Here is a 20,690-nt window from a genome sequence, read left to right on the forward strand (position 1 = left end):
AAATCTTGCCACCCCCCCTCTCCCAAACAAAAACAAATGTCGTGCCAAGCAGCTCAAACCTTTTGCATTCCATCGGCTACAGCTTGTTTGCAAACAACATAGTAGAGCGCAAGTGTGTGTGCGTTTGAATGTGTCAAAAGGCATCATGGAGCTCTGTCACATTTTTTTGAATACTTTGCATACAGAGGGTCGCCCTGAAGCCTCTCAACGTGTTACGCCCGATCCCCCTCGTCCTTGAGAAGCCCTCGACACACACACACACACACACGCACACACACACACACACACACGCATACACACACACACACACACGAGCAGATGGTAGCCATACTGTCCCACCAGCCACGCAGCCTTCCAGGGCCTCAGCCTTCCCAGCAGGCTGCTGGCGTCAGCTCCCGCTTGCTGACTGCGTACGTTTTGCAATTTCTATCACAAAGTGTGTCGATATGCTTCACTTGAGACATACCGTGATTTCTTTTTTTTCCCCATTACTAGTTCAGCAATTGGTGAGTTGCTTTTATGAAAACATCCTTAGGACCAGGAATTATATTCAATTGTATGATTTGGTTACCGTGGCAACTGGTCGGTTTGAGCAGGAAAGCAGGTATCTTCTAAAGAAATACATTTTCACACTACACCGTGTGCATGTGGCGCATGGACACATCACAAAAGACATATTAACCCCCTTCACCAACGTTGCCACCATGTCATCAACTTCACAGAGCAACCAATTAAATTGCGCTTATCGGAATGTAACGCTAATCTGCTATAATCTGCTATCCTTACGGTTTGGCTTTGATGTGGTGTTTCAACACTCCGCACTCTGAAAACGAATGGCACTCTCATGAAACCGCATCTAGAAACCGTATCCATTTGTATATAAACAATAAAAAGTCAGTCCGGAGAAAATTTTTGATACTCGCTAAACTGAGGTCGAGCGATTTATCACTGAAGGTTTGTTCCTGTCAGAATGTAATTTAGAGCTCGTGTTTCTTTTCAAGGCGATTTTACTTGAGAATTTCCATTTCCCAGATACCACAGAGTGTTTGTGTGTATTTGTGTGTGTGCACACGCGTGGTGCTATTTGTCATTGTGCACGTGTCGTATTTGCATGGAAACCAAATATATAATGAAGCCAATACGGACCGTTTCACCCTCGAATGCACCACGCCGAATGAAGTAAAATATGTCCAGTAGTCGGAAAGGTTAAATAGCTATTAAGATGCACAAGAAAATTGCGTTTCTTGTTTTTCAATAAAGCCTCGCATACACGCAGATTTGTGTGTTTCAAATTACAAGGCATGAAATGTGAAAAATATTAACCCGTTATTTTTCTTCTTTTAAAATACGTGGCTCAACACGTTCTTTGTTCTCTATAGATTGCGCAGAGTATACCTAATTTAGTGACCAGCTGAGTGGCTAAATTTAAGAAGGAGATAACGTGAATACGATATGCGAGTTCAACGGTGTGCAGCAGCACATCGATAAGACTGGAATGAATATTTACCGCAGCGATTGCCCGCAGTGACGCCTGACATCTTGTGTCTAATACAAATCAGCCGGCGGCCTCTAAAGTCGTCAGTGATATGGCGAGCAGCACAATACAGTGGAGGGGTTATCTGTCGGGGGGGTGGGGGGTACTATCAGACGTGATTGGTGTATGATATGATTTTCATGCCAGAGACTTTATGGCTGCATAAATAAAACGCCTTCCGCGTGCGGGCTTAGTTTAGCACCGAGGCGACCCCACGAAGTAATCTCGCAGATGAAAGCGGCGTTCTCGGCAGGGAAAAGCACAAGTTCAGGAACATGAAAGTCAGCCAATCTGCTCAACTCGGATTTAGAAAAGCGGCAACGCAAAGAGAGTTTTCTTAGAGTGTTGTTGTTTTTCTGGGGATTTCAATAATTAAAACTCGGCTTGATGGACCTCGGGGAGTCTTTTAAATTGCCGGTCCAATATAGGAGCATGATGCACAATCATCTTAAAGATCTTGTTGATGGGTAGAGATCCAATTCGTTTAGGCCCAATTTTGAAAACCATTGGATGTTCTCCGCTTACCTCGTACCACTATGGTGGTGGACTTCTTAGCCGGGTTGCCCACATTGTTGCTGGCCAGGCAACTGTAAACGCCCGCCTCGTCCGAGGTGATGGCGGGCAGTGTGAGCGTGTCGCCCTTCACCAAGCTCCTCTGCGGCAGGCTATCGTTGGCGCTGAGCCATGTGAGCAGCGGCGGAGGCTCCCCGCCGGTGGTGATGCACACTAGCGACACCGTGTCACCGGGGTTCACCACGATAGGGTCCTCCACCAGTAGCTTGATGGACGGCGAGGCTGTTGAGCAAGGTGGAGCGAGGTGGTTTGAACGTGCTGGCGCTTCATGATTAAATTGTTGACGTCATTTCCACCGCGGCAGGCAGTACCTGTCTTGTTGGTGAGGCGGAAGATGACACTGCGGTCGGCAATGCCGCACACGTTCCTGACGGAGGCCACGCAGCTGTAGTTGGCGTAGTCTTGTGGCCGTAGGTTCTTCAGCTTCAAGATCTTCGTTTCCCCCTGCAGCTCGGACGACAACCACCACAGCGGTATGCAAATGTGTGCCGAGGACACGTGTGCAAACAACAAAGATCACATGGATGAATATTTATGTATGCTCAAGCGAGGAAGGATATTCTGAGTAGGCGGCGGCAAATGTATGCGTCACGCGGCACCATACAGACATCGAGATGACTCTTGAGTCAATAATGGGCCCTGCCGCTATTTTCCAGCAATGCTGATGGGCTCTGCAGGGGTTCCTCTCCACTGAAACTAGTCAGCCATGATCCCTCCTGGCCCGCAAATCTCCAATGAGGATGTGAACCTTTGATCCAACCGACTCCGATGCTTTGGGAGCGAGTCGCCATAATTTTCATTTGTGCCATTTCAAAAATGTTTACAAGAGAAGAAAAGGCCAGTTTTCCCTGTCGCCTCTCATTTTATTCCTGCACAGCAGTTGCAGCTTGAATCTTCCATTCATCTCGGGTTTGATAAATCATATTGTGCGTGGTTAATTTATTGTAACCTATTTACATTTTGCAAAAGGCACATTTAAAAAAATAAATAAAAAAAAACATCTTACAAATATTTGACGACAAAGACTTTTCTGCAGCGTGCCGCGTCTGTCTTACCTGCGTGAAAAAGGGCTCGTAAATCTCCACGCCTTTGTCCGAGCCCTGCGTCAGCACTTCCCGGCCGCGGTGCCAGCTGTAGCGAACGGGTGGGTTGGAGTTGGCCACACAGCGTAGAAAAACCGTCCGCTCATAGTAGAACTGCTCCTTTGCTTCCCCGATGCTCTGATGCACCGTCACTACCGGGTCATCGAGGTCTGGAAACAAAAAATTGACATTTTTGTAAACATCCCGATTGCCAAATCACCCAAGATTCTTTTCTGAGCAAACAATACGAAACATCTTGACTCGAGGGCTCAGAGTCCACTTGTGAATTTACGGGCATTTCCACGGTTTGATGTTGACACGGAATGGTCAGCCATTTCAGAAAGGCACTCTCGGTTGATGGATTGAAAAGGTAATCACCTCACTGGGCGGTAGAATCAAGTCCTTTAGCATGCTAATCTGCACCTTTTCAAAGAAACCCATCTCGCTTCCCTTTTCAACTCCACTTTTCTTTTTCCAAGCGCAGGGGGGAAGCAACACAAGGGAGAGGATAAACAAACATATGCCTCCGTCAAAGAATGCTGATTTCTGCGTTTCATTAAAGACGTGTTCTGCGTCTGCAGCTCCTTAATCAAAATCTAGTAGTAGGTCAATACTTCATCCGGGATCCATTAGGGCATCTCAGGTAAGAACCTTGGGGGGGGGTTACTAAGGGTGGGGGGGCAATGGCATGGGGGCTTTTAAAGTAAATACAACCATTCATTACAGAGATCCTGGCCTGCTCACTTACCCGTCTGTTTCCTGTAGGCCATTTGCAACAAACACACACTTTTGTAATTAACTTGACTAATAATGTAGGCAGAGCATGCCTTCAAATTGAATGTAATTTTTTTTAGCCACCCCAGAATAGGTCAACAACTCAACTTTGTGTCCCGACCTACCGATTAAGAATTGTTGCAGAAGATATTATTCCTTATTTTCATGTGTATGATTATCAGTTGGCCCGGAGCAAAGTAAGCAGGGCTAAAGATGAAGTGGATGCTTGCAGAGAGTGAGAGCGAGCGAGGGAGAGATAAATATTGAAATATGGAAATGTTTGCGGTGGATTAAAAAGTTGATGAGTTTCATACAAAATTCCACCCCCATGAACCGCCATGGAAGGATGCTGCTGCCTGAACGCAATTAGCTATGAAAGTCACGCCTGGACTGCCTGATATTCTGGAGAACAAGACAAGGTGTCCGTGTCGCTTTTAATGGTACTCACGTACCTATGAAGAAAAAAAATTTCATTTCGGGATAGCACGTTTTTTTCCTTAACGGGCCTACGAAGACATTTGTTGGACAAATAGACAGACAGGTTGGGATGAAGGACTCAGGAAAGGCGCTTCATTATCACATCAAAAATCCCTTTCAAGTACGGTGTACACTGGCACATAAAGCACCACGCCAACAGGAAACCTTTTTCTACTTCTTCCTTTGGAACCTCTTGGGTGTTCTTCTCATACAATATTCCCCCCCCCCTTTTTCTTCAGCTTTGATATCCTTGTGTCTCTCGTCTTATCCGCTTAGATGGATTGGAATAAAGAACACAAATCGGACTCTGTCAATCGTAAGCATTCCGCTACAGATGGGTCAATATCATAATACGGCGATAATCGACAAAATATGGCGGTATGTTCAAAAAGATGCAGTCGAGTATGTCGCTGACTATCGTAAAAAAGTTTCAATTCACAGTCGGACTGATCCAATAAACGGTGACGGACTTGAACCTCTGGCACCAGTGCAAGCAAAACACTTTTGCAGATACTGTAAATAGGAAGCTAACGCAAGAGTGCCCTCTGCTCAACGGTCCATTCGGCTACTCTTTAATGAATACGTCTAGACGACGTGCTCAGGCGCACCGGAGACCGACTAAAGATGACAAAAGATGGCATCGGACAGACTGGTGCTTAGAGAATCATATGGCTGTAATCAGAAATGTGATACAGCGACCACCTGTGTGCGTGTGTGTGCGTGCGTGTGCATGTGTGTGCGTGTGTGTGTGTGCGTGTGTGTGTGGGGCTCGAATGCATTACGACCATGCTGGTCGAAAGGCTAATGAGCACTATTAGTGATCTATAACTTCCTCTGGCATGCTGATGGAAGACATGAATCCAAGCAGGTAATTTTCCATCTCGCCAACGCTGACCTCTATTTGGGCAATCACCGACTCCTCCCGCTTGCGGATGGATGTGTTTTGTAACAGTCCGCATGAACGACGGGGCTCTCCGAGGAGTAATGGGCGGGATCTCAAAATATGGCGGTAAGTACCTAACCAATAAAAATGAACGCCTCCTTCACATACAGTAAATTCCTGCCTCAATTAAGTACATTTACAATTACAAGTGCAAATGCAGCATTTTACAAACAAAGCAGTATTTGCTCCACTTTAAGCACCATTCTGCACATCACCAGTCAGCCTCGCGACCGTCCACTAAATGTGCTTTTATTCCATTAGGGTGCATAATCAAATAGATTATGTTGACCAACAAAAGGCGGCAAGGTTTTTATGCGCTTTTAATTGGTCCGGACTTTATGGCTCGGAACGACACGGATGAGTATTACTGCTTCACTTGCAATGAAGTTACGATGCAGTATAGTGAGCATGACTAGCTTGTAATTATTTATCAAGCAAATGCTGCTGAAGCCTTATCCAGACTGATTTTTTTTTTTTTGTTGGGGGGTACATATTTGCTATCCATGAAGAAATACTGTGTGAGCGTAGGTTTATATGTGTGTGTGAACAGACTTTGTCAACCTCTCTTCCTCCCATTGAAGGAGATGAGGGAATAATTAGGCCCTCACCTGCTACACAAATGCATGTGTGTGTGTGTGTGTGTGTGTGCGTTTGTGTGTGTATGTGTGTGTGTGTGTGTGTGCATGTGCGCGTGTGTGTGTTGGGCGTAATGAATCTTGTGTTCATCCACTCGGTTTTGCATCTGTCTCCCCTGATCTCCTCTCTAATGCATCCACGCAAGAAAACACAATGGCAGCAACACAAAGCATATGTGACACAATGCAAGTAAACAAACCCAGAGATACAGCTAAGGTCTCATGTCCATATTTTAGTAGCATTCGATTGAAAATGCTGGCAAATCTAGTGCATGCTGTAGCAACAACCAGAAAGTATTTTGGAGTCATTTCAGGCCAAACAAAATGCGAATAGAACAAACGAAGGGCAAAAACCCAAAGGAAAAAAAAAAATTCAAATGAGGGAGTTAATCTCATTAGCATATCGGACACAAACACAGTCAATTATAAAAGAGGAGGTGAGGTCGAGACAATCCTCTGATAAGTCTTCGAGAGACTAATGGGCAGTTGTGAAGCGCCGTTACCTCCATTAAGCAAACATTTCCATAATGTACGTGCAATGCAGCGATCCATTGCGCAATCGCATCCCGATGAGGCTCCGATCACTCCTGGACGCCGTCGCATTTATCACGCTGCCCTCATTTACATCCGAAAGCACTTAAGAGACACTTTGCAAGCATCGTTGTCTGCATAAATCAGGAGACTCTGAAGGTGCGGCTTGGCAGGACTGTCAAAAATGTTGATTCCTGCAACAGGTTTGAAAATTTGAACGGGATAGTGTCTGCAAAAAAAAAAAAAAAAAAATCCGTACGGTCCAGCTAAGTGAAACTGAGTTTGGGGGTAGAATTTTAAAACTTGAATTATAATCAAAGTTTGAATATTTGATGGCAAGTCACTGTCATATTCCGCCCACATGCTCAAACTCTCGAATGCAGTACACACACGCGTAGTAAACGGGGGACAAGCTTCAGAGGAAGTTGTAGCGTTGAAAGTGGATAAAGCGACGCCTGAATAAACATCTTTGGTGAGCTCCTCCGTAAACTCCACTAATGGAAGGCAAACACACGCCAGTGGACACACTCCTTTTATTTGGCCTGGTGTGTGTGTGCGTGCGTGTGTGTCTGTGTGAGTGTGAGTGTGTGTGTCTTTTTGAAGACAGGCAGCCGATATTTTGGATTCTTCGAGTCTGTGAGTACAAATGAAAACCAATACTAATAAAATGGATTAGGTCTTATGAGAAGTTTAACAGGTGATCATTTTTGTTTTGGTACTTTTATTTTGCCACGAGGATAAGATGAATGCTGCTGTCACCCAAAAAGATAATAATGATCTTGACTTGGTGGTTCATAGATAAAAAGCCGACCAATATTTGTTTTGGTTCTTTTTTGGGCGTGATGACAAAAGTCAACAGTTTCAAAAGACGACGTTGATGGATCGTCAACTTTTCGTCCTTCACATTCACTTCAACAAAAACAAAATATGAAATGAATCACTTGACGTGTTGTTAAAAAATAAACTATGCTTGCTACTGTTAAAATTTCATTCACTGTGAATCTGTTTGTGTCATTCCCTTTAAAATGGCCTTGGCCTTGGAATCAACCCTCACATCACACACTCGTATAAACTCACAAATTATAAAAAATGTAAACTGTGCGTTAAGCCAAGAAAACTTCACCAGACTAAACCATCAGTTTAAGAACCCCTGAGTACTAAGCTCGTGTGCACTGAGCATATTCATTCCTCATTTGGATTAGTTCTGTTTGACTAAACAAAGCGCTTTGCCTGTACATTGTTTTCCACTAAGACGTCGGAATTGTGCGGCATTGCGCTAAATATGACAGCCGCGACTTAGCCGCCGTGCGCTAACCTCTCCGAGCCCTCGCTGCCAATAAAACAGATCAAGTGGATTAAACACACCGACAAAAGTAACTTCCAGAACCATCCCTCTGTCCTTTAGTGTTTGATTTTTGACCGAATCCCCGTCGGGGAGTCACGTAGGCCGCCACAAATCTCTTTTAGCTATAGTGGTCAATGAGCTCTCTGAGCCTGAAATGAGCTCGCTGGGTCTGCACAACTCTTAAGCCCTCTTCAATCAGCAAAACATTAGCCACTGCGGCAAAATGCACGCCAGACAAAATTAAAGGAAAACGGGCGAAACAAGCCCCTGGTAGGAAAAGGAGGGGAAAAAAAAACAAGAGTGCCATAAGCTCTGGATCGATTTGTTTTAAGAGTTGGGGCCGGTTTGTTTTATTAACTTTGCTCAGGACCATCCCCCACGGAGCGCCAACAACAGAAGTGTCAGCAGGTAGAAAATGCGCTGTTGGACTAAATGTGTTAGCGCGGAGTTGGCGGCGGAGCAATCATGGGCTCCCGTGGGCCACCGGCTCGGGTTATCAACGTAAATGATGGCTTCCCGTGTCATCGCGCCTCTATTTGCCATCCATCTCGCCGTCCAAATGTCCTTTGATTCTATTGATGGGGAGTCACGCCTTTATGAAGCTGCCTTTGATCTAATAATAGCCGCATATATGAATAAAATTTCGGAGCGATTATGCCAAAACCAAAAGCGAGGATTCTAAGGTGGGGCGGGGTGGCAAACTCTTCAAATATTTGAAAAGATCACTCTGGGATTCAACTTAAAATGAACATGTCATAGAATGTCTCCACTATATTATTTTCGGGGAAGCAAAAATGGTCGCGCAGGAGTTTGGAGCGTTAATCCGAGTTTCGGGTTTTAATGTCGAGTCGTCAAATTTTGTCCACATGCCATAAAAAAATTGTACCATGTGATGCTGGTGTATCAAATTGTTGTTGGGAGGTCTACCTACAAAACTGCAGTTTTAGCGCTAATTAAAAAAAATAAAATAAACAAATGTACACGCAATGAGGCTAAAAATAGCACGTGCTGCCGAGGCCCATCAATTAGAGTTATCCCCCGGGGGAGCAAAAAACAATGTTGCTCGGGAGAAGTGGTTGTACTTCTGAGTGGATGAAGTACACGCGTGTACAGGGGCCACATATTGAATTGACCTCATAAAGTATAAATGTATTTTCAGATGACAACCAAAAACTGTCAGCGCACATTTGACTTGACTTGACACCGTGCATTTCCATTCCCTACTGTATGTCTTTCATTTATTCATGCTGCGTTTTGCACGTCGAGTAAATTCCTTTTCCAACATGCCGACTTATTCCATTATGGTGTATGTTGCATTAATCTGCCAGTGCTCTGTCGGGAATGCAATTAAGGCTTTTCTACTTTGTATTTACTCGTCTCTAGAGCGACCTCAAACTGCCAGTGAGCTGAAAGGGGGATGGAAGTGAAAGGCCTTCTCAGTCTTCTCTATTCCCGAAACAGACCTGCGTAGCAAAAGTTGACTTTTAAGACCATCGAATCCAAACCGCTACTGCACCTGTTGACATCTTTTACTCGCTTACTAGCTTGGAATTGGCAAAAAAAAAAAATCCCATAACTACTTGAAGCCGAGGAAATCGATGGAAAAAAACGATGGCTTTTAGCAGAGCATTCTGCAGAACAACGGCAGCCCACACTTTTTTGCGAGGTTATAGTAAAACGTTACAAGCTGCCAGCTGCGATGCTGAGTAATTTTCAAAGGCCACAAACAGCTTTTTTTTTTCAGGGCGCTAAGGTCTTACTCACAGTAGACATCCACCCGGATAGATTTGATGGCGGGTGAGCCAAGGCCGTTCTCCGCCTTGCAGTAGTAGCGGCCACCCTGCGTCCTCAAGATCTTGCCAATGTGCAGCGTCTCATTGAAGACGCTGGAATCCTGGAAGCGGTCCGAGACGCTGCCGGCGGTCTTGGTCCATCGGATCTGCAAACACAAAACAATTTAGGAAATGGGAATGTTTCAAGCTGAATTATTCAGATTTGGTGTTATGGAATATAATTGACCTAACTTGAAGTTTTGAACCTGGCCGTAGCTCTCTCAGCATTTCACCCCATTAGCCCGTAGCGTGGCTGTGTAATGAAAGGTGAAATAGCAATATCCCCCCCGCTCCCACCTAACACTGGCTTGTAATAGACTCTCCATCAAGGCCCTCCCTTGTCCTCATTAAAGCATGCAGCGTGAACAGGTTAGTGTGACAACGACGGCCCAAGGGGCAGGCGCGCTGGGTCGGAGACGGCCGGCATCAATGCCTCATCCTAAGTAAGCCGCAGATGGATTAGCTTTGCTCGGAGAGCTTCACATCTGACATCTCCGGCCTGTCTGGCTGTCTGCAAATTAGAATCCAATCCTTCCTCATTGCATCATCTCCACATACTGATAGCATCCACGCAGATAGCATCAGATGGATATCGCTGCATGCAGGGATTTGCTGCTACCTGGGGAAATTGCTGCTGCTGCTGTTTTGGATCTTGACAGCACCACCCTGAGGTAGACATGGACTGGGAGCCACTCTGTTTGGTGGCCACAAACTTGATAATGTAGTCGACCAGATTCTAGCTATGTAGCTCGAGGCGACATGATAATGGCAGGCTGTGAAGTTTATCGAAGGTTAACGTTGGTATCGAGTCTAGCACACGGATGAAAAGTCCGACTTCCCTGTGCACACCACAATATCATTTTCTGAAAACTGCTGTTCTCGCCACACTTTACGTGTCCCACAGCAACGTTTAAGCGGATCTGCGACCATTAAAAATAAAAAGGTTCTAAATGAGCACCCTGAAGAGAGAATACTTCTCTTGGCCTGATTCAAATTGATGAAAAAGAAAAGCAGTCCACGCAGTTGGGGAAGAAAAAAAAAGCACAAACTCAGCAAATGATCGATGCTAAGTGTTCGAAACATCATGAGTTCAGCAAAAGTTGAACTTGCCAGCATAAATTGCAAGTTTTTAGGAATTTTCATGCCACTTTCGCGCAAGCAGGAATGATCTTTAATACGGAAGGAAGTCGGCTTGTGTTGATCTCAGCAGAATTCTCCCAATTGTGAAGTTCTCTTGGCCTAAAGCTATTTTGATTCTTTTTTTTTCTTTTGGTCATGGGAGCACCTACAACTATGTGGAAGGGGAGACTCGAAGGATGCCTGCTGAGAACAGTTTGACCCTCTCACAAACACTTTTGACTCTCAAGTCGCTGGTGGATTCAAAGCAGAGAATCGCTTTATTATTTCTTTTTGCTATTTTTGCACGCCCACATTTGACATATTTTGTGTGCTTTTAAAACAAACTTTTAGAGTCCATTTCAACAAGCTATTCATGATATATTTAATAGAAAGCCAAGTCTCCAGACCACAGACAACCACGGCTTGAAAAAGTATCTATATTAATAATAACGCCGGGATGACTTAATTCAGACATTGTAAAAGGAGGATCAACATTTGCTTACGAGGAAAGCGCAAGCCCGTTCAGATTAGTCTTAGCAGTAGCTTAGGCCGCGCATGCTGCGATGCCGCGGCGAGAGCTAATTGAAATGCGGCCGGTGTCTGCTCTTATGCCAGCGTGGCATGCTGCGGCACGCGTCGGCGGATCGCCCATAATTCCTGCCGCAACACTTCCCTTCTCCCATCCGCGCCACGTTTTCCTAATTGCTCGCCGTGTTTCCTTTTAGGCGCCCACGGTGGTCCGTGCCACTCACCGCACCGTGGCCGAGCATCACAATCAAGCGATCAGGTGGGAGGGAGGCTGCAAATTACAGAGCCTGAGTGCAGGGACGACAGGTCTATATTAACGGCTGACCCTTTGCGGCACCGAGATGTTGATATCACAACATGCCCTACTTGTCGGGAGGAAAATGAAACACATGATGGCTGAAGTGCGGAAAATGTGGAGTGAGTGGTGCAACCTGTTACAAAGATCCAAAGAGAAAATTCGTTGAATCAAAAAAGCCACGCTGACTAAAAATATTTCCAAAAATTGCGGATGAAAATGACCAAGACTACTAAAAAGAATCATTGAATTGAGTCGAGTACGGGAAAACAGGTAAAAGCAGAGCGCTGAAAAGAAACGCCTGAAATAAAACAGACTGGGAGAAGAGTAACAAAAAGAAATATCTTTGGCCGAGGTCGGGTACAGAGTTGAATCAACCGCGGATGAAACGGACCGGGTTGAGTGCCGACGAGCAACATCTATACACAAAACAGACTGCGTTTGAACAGAGAGAGAAAGGGAGACCGGGTTGAGCGCCAAAAAGAAACATCTATTGAGGGAAGGTTACCGAGGATGAATGCCAGCCGTAGTTATCTTCCATGTTTGAATGCCAAGGCGTTTAATTGCGGGTTGAACTGAAGGTTGAGGGTAAAGTGTGGCTCCTTTGAGAATGCTTACAAGGCAAAGCGTGCAAATAAGAACGATTCAACCGTCTTCAAATAAAGGAGCATCTGTTGACACCGGCGCCGAAGGCCGATCATCTCCGGGACTTCGTGAAACGGATCACATACGCCGACAAGTCTGGCTCAAATGAAATTTTTAGAGGCCAGAGGTCGGTCTATTTGTACTTGCTGACCCGTGGCACCGTGAGTTGAATCTGGCCGGAGAATAATTGAAACAGAAGCGGGAAGGGAGGGGGAGGGAAAGTGTTTGCACTGTGTGGTGGCAGGCTGTACGAGGCTGGTAGTCAAACAGAGCCCTGTGGACATAATGGATGGAGGCCAGGCCAGAGGAGACGAGGGCAGATGGCTTCATCATCGCCGACTCTTTCAACGATCGTGGCGGCCAAAGAGCAAAAGTCATCCGGTGTGAACAGTCCGAATCATAGATGACTGATGAAGATGTTTACCCTTTTGCCTGACTACGGTAGAGTGATTGTGCAAGAGGCAACGAGCAATTGCATTGCCTTTTCATGAAGTCTTTCTTCAGTGCTCAAATCATCAATATGACCAAAAGTTTTTGTTTATCAGACCAACAGTCAAGAAAGAAAATCCACATTCGTACCAATCTGGCCAACCAGCAATTACAAAGAAGCCTAACCTTTTTTTCCTAACAGAATCTTAACAATCAATATTCCCTATGCTGGGGAATGGATGCCGGCTATCGATCAAACGGGTGGTGGTGGTGGTGGGGGGTGTTTATGTAAATGAATGCAAATGAGGTTGCCGCTGTGCAGATTTACAGCACGGTTCGTGCGGGAGGCGGGGCGTGCCGGCGAGCAAATTGGAAGCAACGTCGGACGAGTGCTTAAAAGGTTATCGTGTGTACGCCCTGCCAACATTTGTAAACGTAATGACGGCTGACATTTGTCCCTAAATGGACTAAGTTAGCTGGCATTTAAGTCGCAAAGAGCTGATTGGCTGCCACTGCTACTCCCCGACTAAAAAAACAACAACAATACGCAGTGATACTTCACGCTCAAGGGTGAGTGATATATGCAACATACGAATGAGCTGAGCTTTTTGCTGTGGCGGCTCACCTGCGGTCGAGGATGTCCCGTCACCAGGCAGGTGAGCTCCAAAGTCTCGCCCTCGCGGATGGTGTAGACGCGTTCCGTGTGACGCTCCTCTTCAACGTTGCAGGCGTGCCCTGAGTGGATGATGCGGACAGTAGGGGGCGCTGTGGAGACAAAGAGAAGATTAGCTCCTGACCTCAGAGTTGCCAAGTTGTATATTAGCCGGTCCTGGGGTCAAATATTTCATTGGCTGACCTTTTGTATTCATATTTAGCCCAAGGAAAGCTTATTAAAAATAGAAAATAGCACACCTTCCAATCAGGAAATGCAAATTCCTAATTAAAAAATGTTTAATTAAACGTTTCCAGTCGCTTTCTACAGCAGGAAAGGAATCACGCTGTTACACCCCCTCAGAGCTTGTTGACATATGAATGCAATATGAATGCACTTTAATGACATGCATAAATAAAGAGGAATGTTGATTCAAGATGGGGCGAGGCCTTTGTCAAATCATTCTTCATTTCCGGGTGATGTTTTATATATGAGTCTCTTTAGCTTTGTTACAAGACACTTCTTTGTACTTTGAAATAGTTTTACATTCCACAGGCTACGAACATAATCCATGTTTAAGGTGAGTGGACAATGCAGCCGGCATTCACTTTCAGCATGGAATTCAGAATGAAACAGAGGCGATGGTTTAAGTCGCTACTCACGTGCAACATCAAGGTGAGGCTCTTATCTAAGTGAACAATGCACCTGGTGATAAATTGGAACGCGGCGTCTATTTGAGGACGCAGTCGTGTTTGACTCCACTCAATGGGCTTTTCACACAACAACATGATCCTGTGCCCTTCTCTACCAAGTTCTCTGCCTTGTGATACCCGAGTGCTGGGTCCCAACGGGGGGTGGGGCGGCTTGGGGGTTGTCGGTATCTAGCGGGCGCGATAAGGACTTGCGGTGAGGGAGCTTCATGCGAGGCTGCCACTTAATTCAAGAGGCTTGGTAACAAGACCCCAGGGCTGCAGTCCAGCAAAGTACTAATGCCATTTAGTCCAATGAGCTTGAATCTGCGCTGCACGCTATATGGGTCCTGCAGGAGAAGGAAGGGGAAACACCCATAATTAATGATCCTAAACTGCGCACACAAACACACACACATGCATCATATTCTTTACGCACAAACAAGCTTACAGCGGCTCGCTTAAGCTCACATAATGGCCGCAATAATGCGCTCGCAGTCGCAGATATGCTTGCACAGCGGAGAGAGGCTCTTCTTGCACCCAAGATCATAGCAGTGAAACAAATCGACGTCATTAAGCGTTGTTTCCAAGCGTGTTCGCACAGAAAACACACTTGAGCAACGTGCAACAATAAACCAGAGCCTGGATTCAAACCGCCAACCTCAGAACTGTAAGGCAGGCTAAAGCGCCGCCTTGAACACAGTAAGACGTAAAATAGTGGCTTGTTATTTTGCCATTAAGTGTCTGCCATTTAATAGCATTGTTACAAATGGCAGCTAACATGCGGGTTTGACTCTGTGTATGTGGACTCATTTACATAATCGTGTCTATTTTGGGTCGTAGCGTCACTCCCACTCACTTCCTTTAACACCAAAAAGCCTTTAGCGGCACACACAAACGCAAAGTGCACACAACAGAAAAACAGATTCACATGAGGTCACTTGCATAAATTGAGATAAAGAGGCGACACTGGCTTGTTAGAAAGAAAACAAAATCACTGTTATTGCAGGTGTTTTAGCCATGGATATCATTTTGCTGGACCAATTAGGACACCTCCCCCTGTTGTGCTAGCTGTGCTAATTTTACTGAGCAAATAAACAAGAACCAAAGTCCTAATCCAAACCACCAAAGAGCAAAAAAAAAAAAAAAAAAAAAAAGAAAGTGAAGAGAACACTGCATGTCTATTTTTTTTTTAGCAATTTCAATTTGAATGAAATACTTCTCAAAGTCACAAGAGTTATAGCAGAAGGTTGAACGAGCTAGATGTGGCTCTGGAGCCGCAGGTTGAAGACCCCTCACCAAAAGCCATCACCTAAAAAAAACAAACTTTCAACATTTTTTGAAAGGGATGACAGAACTTCCGGGTTAGAGCAACGCTGGCGTCTGGATTGTTGACTGCCGCTTCCATCCCGAACCGTGACCGCTATTTGTTTGTCCCCTATCTGTTTTGTGTTTCCCGTTTTAAGTGTGCCCGTTTTCTCTTTGTTTTTCCTTCTAATTTTTGCCTTTTCACCTGCCCACTGTGTATCTCTGGAAGCTCCGCTTGCACCTCTCTGTTCCCGCTCCCTCTGATTACGAGCTACGCTAGCCAGCTAGTCAACCCACCACTGGACCCGCTTACCTCCCGGCTCTAATCCTGTAGCTGCTCGCTCTTGGTTCGGCAAACAGCCTCAATCCAACTTTCTGGCCGCTCGGCCGGCGTCCTCGGGGGGAGCACCCGCTCGCTGCGAGCTCGCCGGTCGTGGTTCGGCTGTGTGCCGCCATGACGCACTGGGGCTTGCCGTTTGCACGGGTACAGTCGGGATTGACCAACATCACCAGCCACTCCACCAACATCACAACTTGGTCCACTCCTGCTTCCATGCATTTCACTGCCCATCAACTTCTAGCTAACCAGCTGCTAGCCACTTCTAGCATTATATCTGGATTATTCCCAGCTGCTGTCACGTCTCATCTCCTCCATGAACTATCACTTCTATTACTCCGGGCTTCCATTCCACCAACTTCTCGCACAATTGTCTACACTGCTGCTGATCTTCAACATCTCAACAATAATCAACGTCTCCCTGACGCTGCTGCCTCAGCTGCCAACAAGGCTGGGATCCTCCGCCGTCGCCGCTACATCCACCGTGGCTCTGGACTATCTTTTAACAGACATTTCCCTTATGGCTCACCCATCCCTTCTTTCTGGACTACCTCGCGTCCCCCATCACCCCCACCTCCCGTACTGTCAACCTCAACAATCTCCGCTCCCCCAGCCCCGCTCCTTCATCCATTTCCCTCGCGCTGCTGAACTGTCGCTCCCTCTCCAACAAATCACCAGTTATTTTTGAACTACTTTTGGACAATAACTTGGATCTGCTCCTCCTCTGTGAAACATGGCAACAGCCCCTGGACTTTTTTTCTCTCAACCAAGCCACTCCGTCCAACTACAGCTACATTGCCAAACCCCGCCTCTCTGGGTCGGAGGAGGTGGTATTGCTGTCCTCCACAAGCAGTCCCTACACATCACTGAATTGGACCTGAACCTCCCATCTATTTCATCCTTTGAATATCCCGCTTTTTCCCTCCCCAACTCCACTACTGCTGTTCTGGACTTTGAAGCGGCGACATTAAAGGCGCTTGGACTGCTATGTCCTGAAACGTCGCCGACCTCGCCCGCTATTCCTCCCCCGGTTGGGAGCCGTCGGAAACGGTGTGCGAGGAGGAAGAAGAGGGGCAAGCGCGGAGGCGTTCGGGCCAGGCTGGCGGCCAACCCAGACCGACCGGTGGTGCCTTCCATTTCTCTGGCGAATGTTCGATCGCTGGACAACAAAATGGATTACGTTCGCCTGCTGAGGTCTACGAACCGGATGGTGTGGAACTGCTGTGTGCTCGTGTTCACCGAGACCTGGTTGACTGACAACATTTAGGACTCTGCCGTGCATCTGGAGCGGCTAGCGTGCTATCGGGCGGACCGTGCCATTGTACGAGGGGGAAAGTCGCGAGGAGGTGGAATATGCGTCTACATCCGAGAAGAATGGTGCCGGGACTCTGTGGTGGTATGTAAGCACTGGTCGCCACTTGCGGAGTTTGTGATCATCAAGTGCCGTCCTTTTTACCTGCCGAGGGAATTTACCGCGATTCTGGTAGTCGTGGTATACATCCCACCTTCCAACATCGAAGGCGACAGGATCGCGGCGCTTGGTGAACTGTACCAGGCTGTCAGTGAACAGCAGACGGCGCACCCTGACGGTTTCATCATCTTCGCTGGAGATTTTAATCATGCCAACCTGAAGTCTGTTTTCCCAAGGCTTCACCAGCATGTTACTTTTCCGACACGTGGAGACAGCTTCCTGGACCTAGTCTACTCTGCGCATAAGGGAGCTTTCAAGGCCACCCCCCTCCCCCATCTTGGGCTTTCTGACCATCTCACCGTTTTGCTTTTGCCCGCATACAGACAATTGGTAAAGGCATCCAGGCCGGTTCGGAGGCGGGTTCGGGTGTGGCCTGAGGGTGCCTCCGATGCACTTCGTGACTGCTTCGACACCACTGACTGGGACTTGTTTAAGCAGGCGGCCACCTACAACGATCGGACGGACATAGAGGAGTATACGGACTCTTACATCACGAAGTGCATCGATGATGTGACTTGCTCAAAATCCGTCGTCACTCGCGCAAACTGAAAGCTGTGGCTGACAGGGGCTGTCCTCAGACTGCTGAGGGCCAGGGACAAGGCTTTCAGAGCGGGGGATGAGGCTGGCTTGAGGACAGCGAGGGCCGACCTGTCCCGGGGCATCAAAGAAGTGAAAAAGGCGTTCTCGTGCAAGGTCTCCACCCACTTCAAGGACAGAAAGGACGCACGTAGCCTTTGGCAGGGCATTCAGACCGTCACGGACTACAAGCCCACGCCGAGGAGCTGTGAGGGCGACGTCCGTCTGCTGAACGATCTTAATCGCTTCTTTGCTCACTTCGACGCCCGGAACAGCACTTGCCCGCTGAAGACCACTCCCCCCCCCCACACGAGCAGCCCCTGCGCCTCTCTGCCAACGGAGTGAGGAGGGCGCTTGCCGCTATTGACACCCGTAAGGCGGCGGGCCCTGACAACATCCCGGGTCGAGCGTTGAAGGACTGCGCTGGGGAGCTGTCGGGTGTCTTCACGGACATCTTTAACGTTTCCCTGCAGCAGGCCATCGTCCCCTCGCGTTTCAAGGCTGCCACCATCGTTCCTGTGCCGAAGAAACCTGCACCGTCCTGCTTCAATGCCTACCGCCCCGTGGCACTGACGCCCATCATCATGAAGTGCTTTGAGCGGCTTGTCATGGAGCACATCAAATCCGTTCTCCCCCCCACCATTGACCCTTTCCAGTTTGCGTACCGTGCCAAACGGTCCTCTGAGGATGCCATCTGCTCTGCCCTCCACTCGGCCCTCACCCACCTGGAGAGAAAGGACTCATATGTGAGGTTGCTGTTTGTGGACTTCAGCTCTGCCTTCAACACCATTGTGCCGCAGCGACTCATCTGCAAACTCAACGAGCTGGGCCTCAGTACCTCCCTCTGCAACTGGTTACTGGACTTCCTCTGTCAGAGGCCTCAGGTGGTGCGTGTTGGCGACAAAATCTCCGCCAGCATCACGCTGAGCCCGGGGGCCCCCCAGGGCTGCGTGCTCAGTCCATTGCTCTTCACCCTGCTGACGCATGACTGCACTGCGACCTACAGCGACAACCGCATAGTGAAGTTTGCTGACGACACGACTCTGGTGGGTCTCATCACGAAGGGCGACGAGACTCGGTACAGGTCGGAAGTTGACCTTCTGAACACGTGGTGCAGGGACAACAACCTCCTGCTGAACGTAAACAAGACCAAGGAAATCGTTGTTGACTTCCGGAAGGGTCACACAAAACACCTGCCGCTGATCATCGACGGTGGTGGAGAGGGTGAGCTGCACCAAGTTCCTGGGGGTGCACATAAGTGAGGACCTCTCCTGGTCCGCAAACACCTCGTCACTGGCAAAGAAAGCTCAGCGCCGCCTGTACTTCCTGCGGAAGCTCAGGCGTGTATGTGCTCCTCAGGCAGTCCTGTCTACATTCTACCGTGGCACCATTGAGAGCGTCCTCACCAGTTGCATCGCTGTCTGGGGTGGTAAATGCACTGAAGAGAACTTGAAGGCCCTGCAGCGCATAGTGAATACGGCTGGTAAGATTATTGGTGCTTCGCTCCCCTCCCTGAAGGACATTTACACCTCCCATCTCGCCCGCAAGGCAACCTCGATTGCGAGTGATGTGAGTCACCCGGCTCACTCTTTGTTTGACCTTCTGCCCTCTGGGAAGAGGTACAGGAGCCTGCGCTCCCGCACCACCAGACTCGCCAACAGCTTCTTTCTTCAGGCTGTTAGGACCCTGAACTCGCTACCCCCTTCTGCGTAGCGTGCGGCACTGTTGCGCTATTTTCTGGACTGTCTGCTGTACGCTCACTTGCTCCTTTTTTGGTCCTCTTATTTATTTATTTGTTGTGTTATTTATTCATTATTTATTCAGCACGTTGTTGTTTACTTGTTTACTTGATTGTCTATTGTGGGCCATGTCTTGTCACCGTGGGATAGGGGGGAACGTAATTTCGGTTTCTTTGTGTGTCTTTGGCATGTGGAGAAATTGACAATAAAGCTGACTTTGACTTTGACTTTGACTTTGACTTATCTACCGCCCCCCAAAGTCACATCCGTCTTTTCTTTCTGAACTCTCTGAACTCCTCACCATTGTCTCCTATCGCCTCCTGCTCATCAGTGACTTCAATATCCACATCGACCAGCCAACTGCTCCACTGACGTCTGACTTCATCTCCCTTCTGGACTGCTTTCATCTCACCCAGCACATCAACTTCCCCACCCACACCAAAGGCCACACCCTGGATGTAGTATGCTCCTCCTTTCCACTCACATCTAACCCCCGTCCTCTCACCTTTCCACTGTCTGATCATCTCTGCATCCTCTTCTCCGCCCCTCTACCCTGGCCTCATAATTCCACAAAGCGCACCATCTCCTACCGCAACATCAAGACTGTAAACCCGAACACGCTTTGCCAGCTCTTATCCTCTGCCCTTCCCTCCGGCCCCACTTCTTCCTCCCCTGATGACCTTGCCACCATGCTCAACAACATCCTTTCTGACTCCCTTGACTCCATAGCACCCTGGAAAACTTCCTCTGTTACATTCACTAACTCTGCCCCTTGGTACACCCCGCAACTCCGCTCCACGAAACAAACTGGCCGTCAACTCGAACACCTCTACAAAAGAACCCGGCTCACCATTCATGCTGAAACCATTAAACAACACATCTCCTCCTATCGTGATGCTCTTCTTGCTGCCAAATCTGCTTACTTCTCATCTCTCATTAATAACACCAACCGGAACCCCCGCATAATGTTCTCCATCGTCAACAAATTGCTCCAGCCACCGGCCACCAAGCCACCCTCCTCACCCGCCCTTTATAACTCCTTCCTTGTCAGCTTTAACAACAAAATTGCCCAAATCAACAGTTCTCTGACCGTCACCATCAACAACTCCTCCTCCCCCACCTCCCCTCCTCTCCTGCCCCCCCCCCCCTTCCCGATCTCCCGCCCTTCCCCTCTCT

General features: G+C 47.7%; 1 protein-coding gene across 5 annotated transcripts in view; it reads right to left on the minus strand.

The window, feature by feature from the left end:
- The window catches only part of LOC125989892 (MAM domain-containing glycosylphosphatidylinositol anchor protein 2), an 83,355-nt gene that overhangs the window by 36,673 nt on the left and 25,992 nt on the right, over positions 1–20,690 (minus strand). For 3 of the 5 annotated variants that reach the window (XR_011085921.1, XM_068649133.1, XM_068649135.1), the window contains 5 exons: positions 13,368–13,507; positions 9,659–9,833; positions 3,163–3,359; positions 2,419–2,554; positions 2,060–2,329 (listed from right to left, as the gene is read on the minus strand). Coding sequence is in view for 4 of the 5 variants with exons in the window: in XM_068649133.1 (XP_068505234.1) it covers positions 2,060–2,329; positions 2,419–2,554; positions 3,163–3,359; positions 9,659–9,833; positions 13,368–13,507 (918 nt within the window). In the remaining variant the exon portion in view is untranslated. The remainder of the gene's footprint in view (positions 1–2,059; positions 2,330–2,418; positions 2,555–3,162; positions 3,360–9,658; positions 9,834–13,367; positions 13,508–20,690) is intronic. The other 2 variants (XM_068649134.1, XM_049756366.2) reach the window with 1 other exon arrangement.

This window comes from Syngnathus scovelli, chromosome 20 (genome assembly GCF_024217435.2).
Source record: "Syngnathus scovelli strain Florida chromosome 20, RoL_Ssco_1.2, whole genome shotgun sequence".
NCBI lineage: Eukaryota > Metazoa > Chordata > Actinopteri > Syngnathiformes > Syngnathidae > Syngnathus > Syngnathus scovelli.